Source organism: Rousettus aegyptiacus, unplaced genomic scaffold (assembly GCF_014176215.1).
Source record: "Rousettus aegyptiacus isolate mRouAeg1 unplaced genomic scaffold, mRouAeg1.p scaffold_m13_p_5, whole genome shotgun sequence".
Taxonomy (NCBI): domain Eukaryota; kingdom Metazoa; phylum Chordata; class Mammalia; order Chiroptera; family Pteropodidae; genus Rousettus; species Rousettus aegyptiacus.
The window spans coordinates 61115013-61130268 of NW_023416308.1; the positions used below are offsets into that span (position 1 = coordinate 61115013).

General features: G+C 44.0%; 1 protein-coding gene across 1 annotated transcript in view; it reads right to left on the reverse strand.

Moving 5' to 3' along the window:
• Window positions 1-15256, reverse strand: part of PANX1 (pannexin 1) — a 39173-nt gene that overhangs the window by 18074 nt on the left and 5843 nt on the right. The window contains exon 2 of the mRNA XM_016158715.2: window positions 1905-2044. Coding sequence (XP_016014201.2) covers window positions 1905-2044 — 140 coding nt within the window. The remainder of the gene's footprint in view (window positions 1-1904; window positions 2045-15256) is intronic.

Sequence of the window (15256 nt, forward strand, 5' to 3'; positions counted from 1 at the left end):
TTTCTGGATCGCCCCTCATTACTCATCAATGGCCTTTCAGGCCTGGGGTGCTGACCAGGGTCTTTCCAACTTGGCAGGTCCCGACTTCAATTTTTGCCTCCAGACCTCTGAATCCAGTACATCTCTGCTCAGACCCTCAGCCAAATTTCCATCCAATTACCTAGACATCACCACCAGAAAGAGAACTCCTTACTCTCCGATACCCCAACCGTGAGGCCTGTCTACCCATGCTACTCTCCGCAGTTCCCCTTCCTACCCTGCAGGGGCAGCGGGAGCCGGGAGATCTGATTCCGGTCTTGTAACTCCTTGGCCTGACCTCTCCTGGTGCCCTTATCCTTACCTGTAAAATGCACTTGGACTGAAATCTTTGAATTTCTTTCTGCTCTAAAGGTTGTGAAATCTCTAACCTTTCTGAAGTAAGGACAATTGCAGACTATACATTCTTCTGTGGATCCATCAATGCCCAGCCCAGTGACTGATTACAAATTTCCATTCTCATAAGAGCATTATAAAAAATGGACTTAAACTACAATGGTGTGGATTTAGATTTACAAACAAAGCCTTTTTTGAAACTGTGCCCATTCACACTGAAGATCCTTATTATTTGATGCCCTGGCTGCTAAGCCATGTGAAGTTGATAGGGACACAACTAACACGAAGGCTGAAAGTCAAAGAGAAAGGCCCAACCCAAAAGAAGAAAGGAGCCACTGTAGGGTATCACTAGGCCTAATGGCATGTGATGAATAAAGATGAGGGGGACAGGCCTGAGTCATAGCATAAGGCTTAAATTGTTCTTTTAAAAAGGAAGGATTCTGGCCGTGTTCAGCAACAGGCCGAGGCAGGACTCTCGGCTTTTCAGAAGCTAAAACACCACGCTTCCTCGGTAAAGAAGAATACCAGAAGATACACAAACATTCTACCTGTTTTCATGATGAACAAAACAACCAGTGGTTGAAAGTAATGGCAGGCTGAAACGAAGTCCGACTTTCATAAGCACAGAGAAGACCTTCATTATACAGAGGATGTTCTCCTGCACGAGCTTGCCGACTCTGGCCCGGGGTGCACACCACCCAGCCTCTGTGCCCCTCACCTCCACCATGCCCCAACCACGGAGCTCTTGACTCGCACCTCTTCTCTGCAGGTGACTTGTGTCTCCCTCTCCTTGCGGTACTTGGGCACATCAGAGAGCAAAAGAATCTACTCCGAAAGCCGCGCTACAACCAACGCCCCCAGATGGAGTCGTCACTGGACTTCTCGATACACCAGGAACACACTGGCTAGAAGCAGATAAACTCTGTGTGGGTCCTCACTTTTTCCAAGAGCCCCTGCGTGTGGTGCAAAGGGCGCTGGCCAAGGCTACGTTTGAGCCCAGTCCTGCCGCCACCCAACAACGCTCATTCGGGCATTCAAAACGTGCCGAAACCAGCTATCGGCCAGATACGCTGCTGGGCATAAAGGATAGAAAGGTGACTAAGGACACGCAAGGCGCCTGCCATTATGGAGCTAACATCCGAAGAGTGCCTCGGTTCCCCATCTGCTAAATAAAGGTGCTGGACCAAGGACTCTCTGCTGTTCCTTTTGACTTTAAAGTACCACGGATGTCCGATCGGTGGTAATAGCCCTGATTGGCTTTATTTATTTGTTTGTTTGTTTGTGTTTATTTTTTAGAATGTATTTAAAACATATATATTCCACTGAGATGGGAGAGCAGGACCTACTTCCAAGGGATGGGCTGAGATCTGGGGTCCCCATGAGGTCAGGGCTAGGGGTCCTGAAAGAGGTCCTGGAAGACTTTCTGGAGGAAGAGTCATCAGAGCTGAGCCTCAAAGGACTGGCACAGCCTCTCTGGGCCTCGGTTCCCACATTAATAGAGTAAACAGGTGAGACGTGAAAATGCCTGTTACCTTATGCAGCCACAGTGGGAGGTTTCCAGAATCACCCTGCAAGGACTCCTTCTGCTGAACGGCAGCCCAACAGTAAGAATCCACGAAGGCAGCCTGACGCCAGGAGAAAGAACTTGGGGAAAAACAGCTTATTTGTGTACCTGAGAAGCAAAAACAGATAGTTCCAAATCAATGGAAGTGCAGTGTCTGGACCCTCCTGCCCCACCGTCTCCCTCCCTGCCGCAGGTTTTCAGGTGTTAGCTAAGTCGCGGAGCACCATGACACGACTGGGGGCAGAACTGAAACCAAACACCTAAGTTTGTAGTAAAGCTGAATATCTGAGAGTGTTTGTGGCCAACAATGGCCATGACTGGCTTGGGCTCAGTTGGGGAAAAATGTTTGAAAGGAATGAAACCACCATAAAAAGAAAAAGTGAGCAGGAAAAGAGCCAGAACAAAAATGTACAAAGGAAGCATGCACAGAGTGTTTCTTTTGGGGTGAGGACTGAGAAAAGGAGGGGGATTTAGGGGTGCGGAGGGGGCAGGGAGGAGTAGAGTCAGTGCCGGGAAGGGCTAAGAAAGGAGTCCCTCCAGAACAAAGCAACAGAACTTTTAGCCTGAGGAAGAGGAGGCTGATGGATCATCAGGTAATACTTCAACTAGATGACAAATCAGTTTTCCATCTCCTTTAAGAAAAAAGGCACAGGCTGAAACTGCAGCCCAAGTGGTTTACACTGGGAAGGCAGATGCTTAATATGGCAAACCTCCAGATCGGAAGGTGGGTGCTGGATGGGGAATCGGGAGAGCTGAGTCCTGCTCGAGGTTCTGCCGCCAGCTTGCCTCTCTGGGAAGGAGCCCTGGACCCCTGTTTTCTCCTCTGCAAACTGAGGACATCACTCAGCAAATGCCAGTGTTCCTACTACCTGGAAGACTCGTGAAGCTCCGAAGCGCCTGTGTGCTCCTGACTCACAAAGGACATGTGGGAAACTGGCCGACGAGACTTTGGGGCCACAGGGCTGAAGCTGTTTCCTTCCTCCTTGGCAGCAGGCAGAGCACCTTGCACTGAGCCTCTCCTGGCAGCCCCTAGTCCAGCCCTGCTTCCCCATCCCATCAATCGCCATAGGCATGTGTGTGTGTCACAAGCATAAGGACCAGCTGCTGAGGCCAAGAGCAGCCACACTCTCCTCCACATCCTGGATAGTGTGAGAGAGTGCTAAATGCTTGGGCTCTGAAGTTACTTGTATTTAAACCTAATTCTGCCACTCACAGCTGGGTGACCTCAAGTCACTTAACCTTTCAAAGCCAGGGATCTCCAAAACGGCAATGACATTAAGGTCTACATTCTTGGTATGGTGCCTGGTTCCCAGTAGTTGCTTGGTAAGTATTATATTCTTCTATATGAAGTAACTATCAGATTCTGTTATAGCTTTAAAGACTGGGGGCATGCCCACCGTTCTCTCTTCCCACCCTTTAGAGAGGGAACAGGGATTGTAAGAAGACACTGATCTGGACTTCCATAGTCTCTGGGACACAAAAATCCTCTAAGTGTCACCTTCCCCTAGAGAAAGAGTGGTCTTTATACTTGTGGAAGGAGAGGGTAGTGATGGGGATGATGTCCAGAGAGCAGATTCTTGTGATGGTGGGGGAGGGGGCAAAGCCATGGGTACCCCCTCTCCTTCGTGAGTTGCCTTTATGCCCACAGACATCAAGAAAGGACTTCTCAGGATGAGCCCTTAGAAATCACTGTGAAAAGTCACACACCATCAGAGAATGTCCTATAGCTGAGGGTAGGAGAGGTATTTCAAAGTCCCTTCCAACTCTTTTCCCCTTAAACTTGAGTTCTTACATTTTATAAAAACGGAGCAGTCAGGATAGCACAGGACCTCAGGGCTAATGTCGCAGTGCTCTGGGATCGCCAGGACTTTGTCAAATGCTTCCTAGGTGGTCCCACCCACCAAGACTCACTGAGCATGATGGCAGAGACACAACAGGGACAGGCGGGCCCAGGTTTAAACATGATTTCAGGTGAAAATGGACAATGCTGTTAGGATTTCATGAAAACCTGTTTGGCCCGTATGTTCCTTAGGCAGTCTTCTTAGTGCGTGTGGCCGACATGTAGTAACATTCTTTCTACAGGGAAATGTGTTCAAGTTTTGTCTCAGGACCTCAGGGACCTCCCCTGAGACAATAGTAGAAACCTTTGGAGCACAAATAACTAAACTTTTTTACCAAAGTTTTTGCAAAAGAGGAAGAAAGAAATGACAACTGAGTATAGAGAGACAGAAATTGAAGATGTGCTGAGCTCATAAGTAAATGTTCTTCATCTGGAATGGAAGGTTAGAAGATAAGACAGCAGACAACTAATATTCATAGGATATCAAGCAGCCCTTAAATCATAAATCCTTAAACCTCACAACCAAATTGACAGAGAATGAGAGAATGAGAGAAAATGAGTGTGTGTGTGTGTGCGCGCGCGCAAGAGCGAGAGAGATCTTATCTTCATTTTACCCTGGAGGAAATCAAAGCTCAAAGTAGTTCAGTAATCCCACACCCAAGCTAGTAAATGGTAGCAACAGATTTTGAATCTATATCCAACTCTCAGTCTCTTAAAACACTCCCTTCTGGGACAGTCACTCCATCAGGAGGACGTCCCAGGAGCCAGGGCTCTGTTGGAGTGGGGGTGGTTTGAGCAAGTAGTTCCTCCAAGTGCCAAGAAGAGCAGAGCTTCCTGGGAAGGGTCAAGGACAAATCTGGGGAAATAGATAAAGCTCCAGGTATTGGATATTCCCAGGCCAGAAATGAGAGACAAAGGAAGCCAAGAGCCAGGCAGGGGCAGGAGCTAAACTGGGAGTGGACGGCAGGAGTAAATGGAAGCGCAAACCAAGAGTGTGCAGGGGGACTGGTATGAGCTGGGTGGTGCAGATGGACACCTTCACCCGGGGCATGACAGCTCAGCCTGTCTTAAAGGCTTCTGTGTCAGGATGCTCAGTTGCTGTCATGGAGATAGGATGCATGGACCTGGACCATCCTGACTCATCTCCAAATGTCCTTCTACATCCTTTATCTCACTTACTCTTCAAAATAATACTGAAAGGTAAACAGTTGTTTTATCTATTTTCCTAGTCATCTTCTAGTAAGGAGAGCTACCAGTTTCTCTATACTCCACTCATTTTAAAACTTGCCAGATTATTCATCTTGTGATCCTGTTCTGATCTTGACACTCCCTTGGCTCAACATTTTTACCGATTCTCTGTTGCCCAGAGAATAAATTGAAAGTGATGCTTCAATCCAACCCAATTATTGTTGTGGCTTGCATAGGCCTGATTCATTTCGAAATCTCTGCCTTTCCTCACACTAGTCCCTCTGCCTTGGGGCCCTCTCTCCAAACTTGTTTGTTAAGTCAGTGCCTCTCCATGTCCACCTCCATGGCCTATCTTTCAAAGCCCACCTCAGATGGTCACCCTCCCCATGAAGCTTCCTCCCCACTGAGCTCCCAAAGCCCTTTACAGCCATCAGACACGGGCACATGTTGTATAAATATGCACCTATGTCGTACCCCTTCCAGTGAGATCTCAACTCTTGGCGGGCAGGATGGAGAGCCCCATCCCACCCCCTCTCCACTTCACACAGCACCCTATATCAAATAAATAATATCCATGTGGGGCTTTAAACGTCTGAAAGTACTACCATAAATACTGTCTCAGTGTTCAAGCATCCCTGTAAGAGATCACTGTCCCATTTAAGAGCTGAGAAAACAGAGCCCCCTGGCCTGCAGTGTTCCTCCGGCCAGAGTCCCATGCTCTTCCTGCAACACTCTGCTGTGTGCTGGCTGAATGAGCGGTCCGATTTCTAGTGAGGAGCTTTAGTGAAAGATACACACCACTTCTCACAACTGCACAGAAATCAAGAAATGCATTTCAGGTTTACTCTGGGAACAAGGAAGAACACTACTTCCGACTGGCTGAGAGTGCAGAGGAAGCTGTGGGCTTTACATTTATGTGTCTGGCCAGATATAATGAAAGAGCATGAGGAGGAAACATGTGCTCATGGGCCCTGTGGAAGGAGCCGCAACATCTGCTAAGCAAGTGGCCCAGCCACAGACATCCTCCCCGCCTTCCCCCAGGCCTTGGCCTGGAGCCCAGGGCGCGGATCACACCTTCTTCCCAGTGTGGCAGCCCATGCGGTCCCTGGCAAGCTTAGACCTGTACCTGTGGCTGCCGCGGAGGCAGCTGGTGGAGAACCTGAGGGGAGACAGGATTGGGGCCAGGGAAGGCAAGCCTGTCCAGTGGTTTCTTGATGGCACCAACACAGTTTGTGCAAGGCTCTCTGATCCAAGTCCGACCTCACGAAGTGGGGCTTTGGCCTAGTTTGCTACCGTCCCTCTCTCTTTAATAAGCTTTCTTTTCATTCTCATGCATTACTAACCCGTGTTGAAGGGCTGTGAGTTCTGAGCAAGGCCCTTGCACCTTCGGACAAACATACCTATCCCCTGTCCTCGGGTGATATGAGAATAAGTTTCCCTTATTTACTTCTGCATTTAAATGCTATATTCAACTGTGGCTGGCATGGGAATCAGGCCTCCTGAGGGGTTGGGGAAACTGATCAAAATCACAAGTTTAACAAAAACCAAACATGAATAGAAAGATCTAGTTAACTGGTTGGGAAGATTTTAGAAGAACTTTCAAGTGGAAGATATGCTAAGCTGAAATACCAGACACATCGGTGAGACTGCAGGGGCAGTAAAAGGCAGACAAAGGAGCCTACCCCTGGCTGTGTACTTTCACCCCTGTTTCACGGATGACAAAAGTGAGGCACTGAGATCTGTGGCAAGTGGGTTACAGGGCTGGCAAAGAGCCCAGGTTATCAAAGGAAGTTGGGTCAGCGATGTCAGGGTGAGAAGGAAGGAGACAGGAGAGTTTCTCTGAGGAGAACAGTAAATCTTGGGGTTGCTATTCTGAGGTATAAAGGGAAAATAGAGTATAATAATGATAACAATTATAATCATTGCTATCTATACATAGCATTTTAAAAGTTTTCAAAATGTTTTCATCTTGCCAAACAAAAAAACAGTTCTAATCCACTTTAATGTAAATTACACACACACGCACGCTCATGCGCGTGCGCGCGCACATACACACACACACACACACACACACACATACACACACACCTATGGGATCCACGCAGATCATAACATAACCTATAAGCACTGAACCTGAAAGTTCTGGTTATATTTTACGGTTGCAAGAAATTGCATACTGCTCTAGTATAAACCCTCAAGTTCGATGAGAATAATTATATAAAGAGAACCCTGCACGTGCTGATAGAGAGAAAGAGCTGGGCAGTGGTGTGCTCTTAAAAATAAACACAGACAGTAATAAGCACTCACAAGGATGAAACAGGTCTGAATCCATTTAAAAGTGCATTGACCCCAACATAATAAAACCGAATGACCCAAAGGATCTGCCCCAAAGGTCCTTTCTTGCCAAATACTCAGGACTCTAAACCATCGTAAAATATAGTAAAATTCCAAGAATCTCATAATAACTTCTCTTTCTAAAAAGAGCTAAGGAATACCTTTCTATTTACTAGATGAGATATTGCTCGATTCATGAATTGTTCAATAAAGCCAATTAGATATTTAAATTAAAAAAAAAAGCCAAATTCCTCCCCTTTCACCTTTCCAGCAGTCTTCAACCTCGAGCCAAGTCATCTCTAGCCTCAAACACAAGCAAATAAATATATTCTGGAAATCCCAAACTGTCCATTACTGCCTTCACTTTAGCTTTGCAGGAAATGACTCTTAGGCACACACAGTTTTAAACCAGTGCAAAAATATAAGTACTCTCTGTAGCCAAAACAAAACAAAACTAAACTAAACTAAATTGAAATGATAGTTTTCCTTTAAACCAAGTTGATTCACCAGGTCTCTTTTGTCCACAGGCAAGCCTGGCTTTTAAAGGGAACCCAACCAGGACCAACATCTTCTCTTTTGCTAGGATGGGCACAATCAGTTATCTTCTACACAAGCTCTAAAAAGTCCCCAGACACTTCACTACCTACCCCATGTTGTACAGAGCAATACACAACTGCTTGGCATTTCAGAATGAATGGTGTTCCCCTTCTAGACCGACCTAACACCTTAGACGAAGGCACCCTCTGGGCACAATGCTCTCACTAATGGAGGAGGGTATAGCCTGCACCTCACACGGTCCAGGATGTGCAACCACTGCACGGCAAAGCGAGCCTCAGATGGAACCTACAAGGCTCCTTTAATTCAATCAAGAATGATGGCATAAACAATATAATATTATATAGCCTGCTAAATATAAGAGGAGAAGTGAAAAGGAAGCTGGACTGAGACCACAGCCCCAAGGAACCATGAAGCCATGTTTACCAAGAAGAGACCTGAGAACTAAGTAGTGGTTTGAGGGGGTTATTTCCTATGGTGGGGAATCTAGTCCCTTAGTGCACCTAACCACACAAAAGAACTTGGATAAATCCAATATAAAACATGAAATTTGTCCAGTGAATAAAATTTTCATAACCTGGGTACCAGGGGAAAAAAGGCATACAAAACCTCAATGTTCTATTAAAGAAGTAAAACGTTATCTGATGTATTTAAATATTACTTTATTTAAAATTTTTTGTCCTGTGAGATGAACTCAAACATAAAGTTATAGAAAATAGTGTAAAAGACACCTAGGAGTTTAAAGCAATACTGGCATTTTCTGTAGTTACCTCATCTCTTTTTAAACATTTTCTTTTGATCTTTTTTCAGACCTACAAAAATGTTACAAGAATATTACAATGATAGCCCCCCAAAAGGAAGAAAATACTGCCACTGAATCGACATGAATGAAACCGAGGGCATTATGGTAGGTGAAATAAGGCAGATAGAAAAAAACAAATACTGTACGATCTTTTATACGTGGAATCTAATAAAAACAGAAAAGAGATCGGTGGTTGCCAGAGGGGAGGTGTTGGTCGCAGGGCTGGGGGAAATGAGCGAAGGTGGTCAAAAGTCACAGACTTCCACTTCTAAGATAAATAAGCCATGGAGATGTAATGTACAGCATGGTGACTACAGTTAATGACACTGGATTGTATATTTGAAAGCTTCTAAGAGAGTAGATCTTAAAAGTTCTCATCACAAGACTCGTACAGTCTTTGGTTTTTCAATATTTTTAAATTCATTATTGTCATTCATCTTGATTCTCATAACGTTTCAGTCAAACTAGTTCCTGTGTGCTTTTGACCTGCTCCCCTCTTCCATACTTCTCAGCACAGGATGTTCCAAACTTATCCTGTACTTTCTCTGCCCCAGCCTTGCAATTTGCCATTTCTCCAAGGAGCCCTTAGTTCCTTTCAGTAGGTAATAAAAATTGTAAACTAGGATTTAGATGCTAGCTAGACGCTTTACTACTGGGATGTCCGTGCTGCTCTTAGGCCCTTTCAATAGACAAGGCTAGGAAACGGGTGTGTGTGGGTGTGGAGGTGTGGATGTGTGGGCGTGGATGTGTGGATGTGTGTGTGTGTGTGTGTGTGTGTGTACTGAAATTTCTAATTCCAATCCAACACCACTGGTTTCTCCCTTGCTTTCCCCCATTCTGTTTGTATCGTCCTTCTTTTACAGTGAGAATCCCAAGCCCCCAACTATATTAACATTAGGATTAATAACTTCAGAACTTTTAAAATAAAGAAATCTTCTGATTTTCATTTTAAAAGGTTGATACTGGATGTTATGTCAATAACTGGCCATGCAGAGTCAAGAATATAAGCAGAGACCAGTCATGAATCTATTGCAATAGTCCAGATGAGAGAAAGTATGAAGAAACAGTCACAGCACATGTCTGTCTGAAGTTTCTTCTGTCACCTCGAGCTCCTAGCCTGGTCCAGGCCAAAGATTTTGGTTACATGAAATGAATATTAATGCAAAAGGTCAGATGGAAGGCAGAAGGGAAATCAACACAAGCATCTCTGACATAATACTATATATGTTAAAAAGTGTTCTGTAAAATAACAGAGATTATGGAGCATATAGGATTGGTGTAGATCACTCAAAATCTCTGCAGATTTTGTACCTACAGCACTAACCAAACAGCAACAATAATGATAAAAATTACTAGTGAGATGAAGGTGTGTAATAAGGGGTTGGAGCTGCTGAATTACACACTAACAAAATGCACAGTGACCAGAGAGCACTTCCAAAACAGGGTGTGTGACTAAACCTAGCCAAGAGGAAAAGCTTGGGGTGAACGGGCAGTACACACACGCCACGTTCCTCTGTAGTCGCTCCATCCAGATCCTCTTGCTTGGTGGCACAGATCATTCACATGCTGGGAAAAAGGGCCTGTGAGCCAACATGACTCCCACATTATACTCGTGCTGATCACACATAAGCTACTTCCTATCACAGAATCACCTACTGAAGGAGCACACAGGTCAGTTACCAAATACTACAATTAGATAGGACTTAGATGCTCTCGTTCAATCCAATAAAAGAACCATGTACTAGTCATCGTATTTAGTCCCATTTGTCAGATGAGGAAAGAGAGGCTCGGAGAGATTAAGTAATTTCCAGAGTCAGACAAATAACACTTGGCATAGGTGCCATATGATCCCATGTGTGTAGACCCTAGGAATGAGTGACCAGGACATGGGGGCAGGTCGGAGTAGAGAAGGACAGGTGCTGTGGAGTGCAAGGCCAGTCAATAATGCAAGGAGCCGCAGGAAAGGGCTAATTTGTCTCCCAAGCAGCCTGGTCCTGTGCTGCAGGCCCAAAGTTCACTTTCATAAAAGTGTCGTCAAAAACCACAGAGCCAACAAGAGCAGCCCCATGTGGGTCTGGTGTGTGAAGACCTAACCCAGAGCACGTAGGACTGTTTGTGTAGAGGCAGAAAGACTGTTGGCAGGGTGGACGAGATTGCAGGCATGGAGTTAGTTTGTTTACCCAGTAGGGATGGAGGCTGTACTCATGGAAAGGAAGGGCCAACCCCCCCCCCCAAAAAAAAAACTCTCACTATATATATATATATATATATATATATAATATGTATATATAATATGTATATATATATGTATATGTGTATACACACATATACATATTTTATATATATAGCAAAAACATCACAGCAGGAGTATGACATGGGAGGGCCAGGGAATAACTCCTGAGGCAACGCCAGACTGGTCAGACTTCCACTAGAGCCAGTGTGGTTTTGGTTTTGCATAGAAAGTGGGCAGTGGGGAAACTAGGCATCATCCCAAAATGAACAAGAGAAATTGGATGTTGCCCCCCCAAAAAGGGGGAGGAGGATAGCTTAAGAAGGAATACATCATTTAAGGTCATTAGGGCAATTTAATAGACACGTTTAAGTATAAAAAGGCTTAGAGGACAATTATTGTACAGCAGGTCTTCACGACATAGAGGCCTAATTTGTGTGAAACAATGTGAAAGTCCAATTAGATAGGAGAAAGGAATTTTAGCCTAAAGGAAAAAAATTAGGTAAATCTATAAAAAAAGGTCTGGAAACTTTATTCCTGAATGTTGTTTTATAAAAGATTCCATTACATTCAATACACAATGGGTTTTCCCTCTTCCTCACTAGCAAGCTACTTAATTCTTTGAACCTAATTTTCTCATTTGCAAAACTTTCATAGAATTCCTATAAGGATTAAATGAAACGTCTGCCTCAGTGCCAGAGCACAGTCAGAATTCAATAAGTGGTAACCATTATTTTTACTTCTATTTGTCAGGCACTGTAGTAAGCACTGGAGACACAGATACATGGTTACTTTGTCACATTTGCATTATTTTCTTCAGTGCACTTATAATTACTCTAATTTTACCTGTACTCACTGGTTTACTTATCTTATGCAATTCTCAAACATATGTACCATGACAGTGGGCCTTGGACAATCGGGATCTTAGATTTAAACTCTTACAAGACTTTTCCTTAGGCTGGATGTTCTTTGGTAGACTCTTTTTAAATAGCCAGTCCTTGTAGTTCCTGCTAAAAAGAAACCCTATTATATAGGAGGAGGCCTAGGGCATCCAAACTTGGTACTGAATCTATGATTAAGGGACTCCAATAAAATGACAAGAACTTAACAGCTGTTACCATTATTTAGACAAATGGTCATAAGATGTCTGCAAATACAGAGACATTCTATATAGACTATCATGAGCTTCACGTGACAGATGCAGAACCTCAAAAAAGGAGACATACAAGCCCATCCAAGCTGGGTGTTTAATGCCACAGGGCGTCTGTGCATAAACAAACATACACGTATACATAATAGCTATTAACATTGGTCCTAGGACAGCAGGGGAAGGAAGGCATTAGGAGCGACTGCCTAAGTACAGAGGTGAGTGGCGACATTTCTCTCCGGACACCTCCAGCTGTTCACTCCAGGATCTGGGCCGGCCACCACCCCCTACTCCCCTGATCCACAGCTTTTCACAGCCTTTCAACAGGTGATGAGAGCCAAATGCTGGGCCCACACAGGACCAGCTTCCACACCGGTCCTGGCTCACTCCCGCCAGGAACAGCCTGCTTCCTCACTGTCCACCGTGCCAGGCCAGGCTTCAAAAGCGACCGTGAAACTCCAGAGCAGAGCTACTGAATGTGACCAGCTTGGGTCCTCCCCAATTAGCTCCTGCATTGCAGAACAAACAGGATGCACTGGGCATTCCCACCGAGCTCCCAGCAATGGCTCCTGATAAACTTTTAGGAACTATCTGCTCCATATGTATCTTGGACTCCACCATGACAGTCCTGTCCTCAAAGTGCACAGAGTCAGTAAGCCTGAACTTAACTGCAGCAGCCCCTAACTTGTCTCTGCACATCTTTGATCTGTCCTCACAAAGTATCTGGGGTGAGATTTTAAAGGCATATCTGATTATGTCACTTACAGCTAACAGTCCTCTGACTGCTCCGCATAAACTCTAAAATACAAATCCCCCAGGACTCTCCATGATCAGACCTCTGTCCATCTCTCTAATCTCTATACCATTCACTCTTCCCCCTGCTCAAGGTCCCAGTAACACTGATCATTTTCTGTTTCTCCAAGAAACCATGTCCATCCCTGCCCAAAAGGCTTCAGATCAAAGATGTGCAAGTGTTACTTCTTCAGAAAGCCTCCCCCAATGCCTCCAACTGGGCAAGGCTGCCTGCCATGGCAATTGTTTCAAAGCACTTATCATAGCCAGAATTCTGTGATTAGTGGGGAGCCATCTGCTCTGCCAGGCTGCAAGCTCCCAGGACCTTGTCTGCTTTCTTCATTGATGGATTCTAGTGCAGAGCACAGTGCTCCATGAGTAAGTGTCAAGTGAATGAGAATATGCATAAAAGAAGACAAAAGCTGAACAAGAATAATTACCATAAGGCAGGGCATGAACCACACTAAGAACACAAAGGCTTAGAGTGTTAATAGACACTTAAAAGGAATGAAGCCTTATTAAGAAGAAGGTTAAGACCATCAGCCCCTGGATTCGTCTACCAAAGGAGAAGGGAAGGCAGGCAAGTCACAGTTTCCATCACCCAGACTCATTCGAGCTGAGCTTTCAGGGCCCATCTGGATAGCACCCAAACCTGAGTGAGAGCAGGAAAGAAGCCTGAAGTCTCTGTTACAGCTTGGTGGCTGTTCACAATATTGCAGAGTACCTTCAGATTGTAGAGGCTTAATGTGCACTACTTTTAAAGTCAACTACAGGCATTAACTATAAACTATGTGTCAGATCTCCCTCCATGTATTACCTAATTTAATCATTACCTGTTTTGAAAAGAAAACCTAGAGCTGTCAGAGAGAGAGGTGAACCTCACCAAGCAAAGACAGAGCTTAATAAGAACCTCTCTGTCTTATTACATTTCAGTAACACTTGCACAGGGGAGGGACAGTGCTTTCTGAAAACTTTGAGAACCCTTACTTTCGATCATTGAATGTGGAGACGTTAATATTAAAAAAGGAATTTCTTAAAGACATCTTTACATTTCCTAATAAATAATATTCACTAGTTTTACTAGTTGGCTAAATTTAAACAGGAAACAGAGGGCCTAAAGTGAAACAAGTTTTTGTACCTTTAGGTAAAAAAAAAAAAAAAAAAAAAAAGATAAAAAGAGATAGTTAAGGTAGATTGTTGTGTGTGTGACAGGGGGAATTTCAGAAGCCATTGACAACTAGCTGAGACCTGACAGTCAGTCTGCTATGATCAATTACTCCAGGCCAAAGGCAATGGCAATTAGCCTGGAAAGAATGAGCGGTTCCTAGAACACTGCAGATGTTATAGCAAGAGCCCAGAACTACGTCTTGTGAAATCCCAGTGCAAACAGGGAACTATGAACTAAAACAGGGAGATGCCATTTCCATCATAAAAATGGCACATTGAAAACTCTGAAGATATTAATTATCAGTAAAGAAGTAGGGAAAGGGTTGCCTCCCTAGACCACTGACAGGAGTGTAAGCTGGTGTTCTGGAGGGCACCAAGAAGTACCTTCTCACTAAGTGCATACTTGTGACCCTCTAACTGCAAACTCCACCTTCAAGTTTGACCCCAGAGCAATGGTTTTCCAAGTGTGGTCTAGCATCTGAGCCTCTTTCAGGAGGTTCATGACATTAAACCTGTTTTCACAATAATACTAGGTTGTTATTTGCCTTCTTACTCTCGTTCCTTCATAAGTGTATACAGTGCAGTTTTCAAAGGCTACTGGCATAAATTACTGCCACATAATGAATGAGAAGCAGATGGGAGAATACAGTGATTTTCTATCGAGTCCCCATTAAGGAGATTTATAAAATGGAAAATAATGCCACTCATCTTACTAAGTCTTGGTTTTGAAGTTATTCTTTCATAAAAATATGTTATATATGTTAACATGTAATGGGGCTTATTTTAATTGAATGTTTTAAAACTTTTTCAGTTTTAATTTCTAATATGACAAATACTGATAGATATAACCTACGACGAAAGCTCTTTGGAATTCTCAATAAATTTAAGACTGTAAAGTGTAAGGGGGTCCTGAGACCAAAAGTTTGAAACTTACTGCTTTAAAGAAACACATTTTGCAAAAGGAAGCACGTCCAAGGATGTTCACTGAACCGTTTGTAGTAGGAAAAAGTGGAATGAATCCACATGTGCCTTAATAGAAAGGTACAGAAAATCATGCCACATCTAAAAAAAAATAGGGAAGATCTATGCATATTGACATAAAAATATCTCCAGGACATATTACAGATAAATGAGCAAATTTTGAATTTTTAATACATGGCATTATTTTGTTACAAATTTAATAATGGTGAAGTGCTAATGAAATCATGTTCTTCCTTAGGAACATAGTGCAGTGTAAAAGGAAACACACAAAACAGTAACAGTAG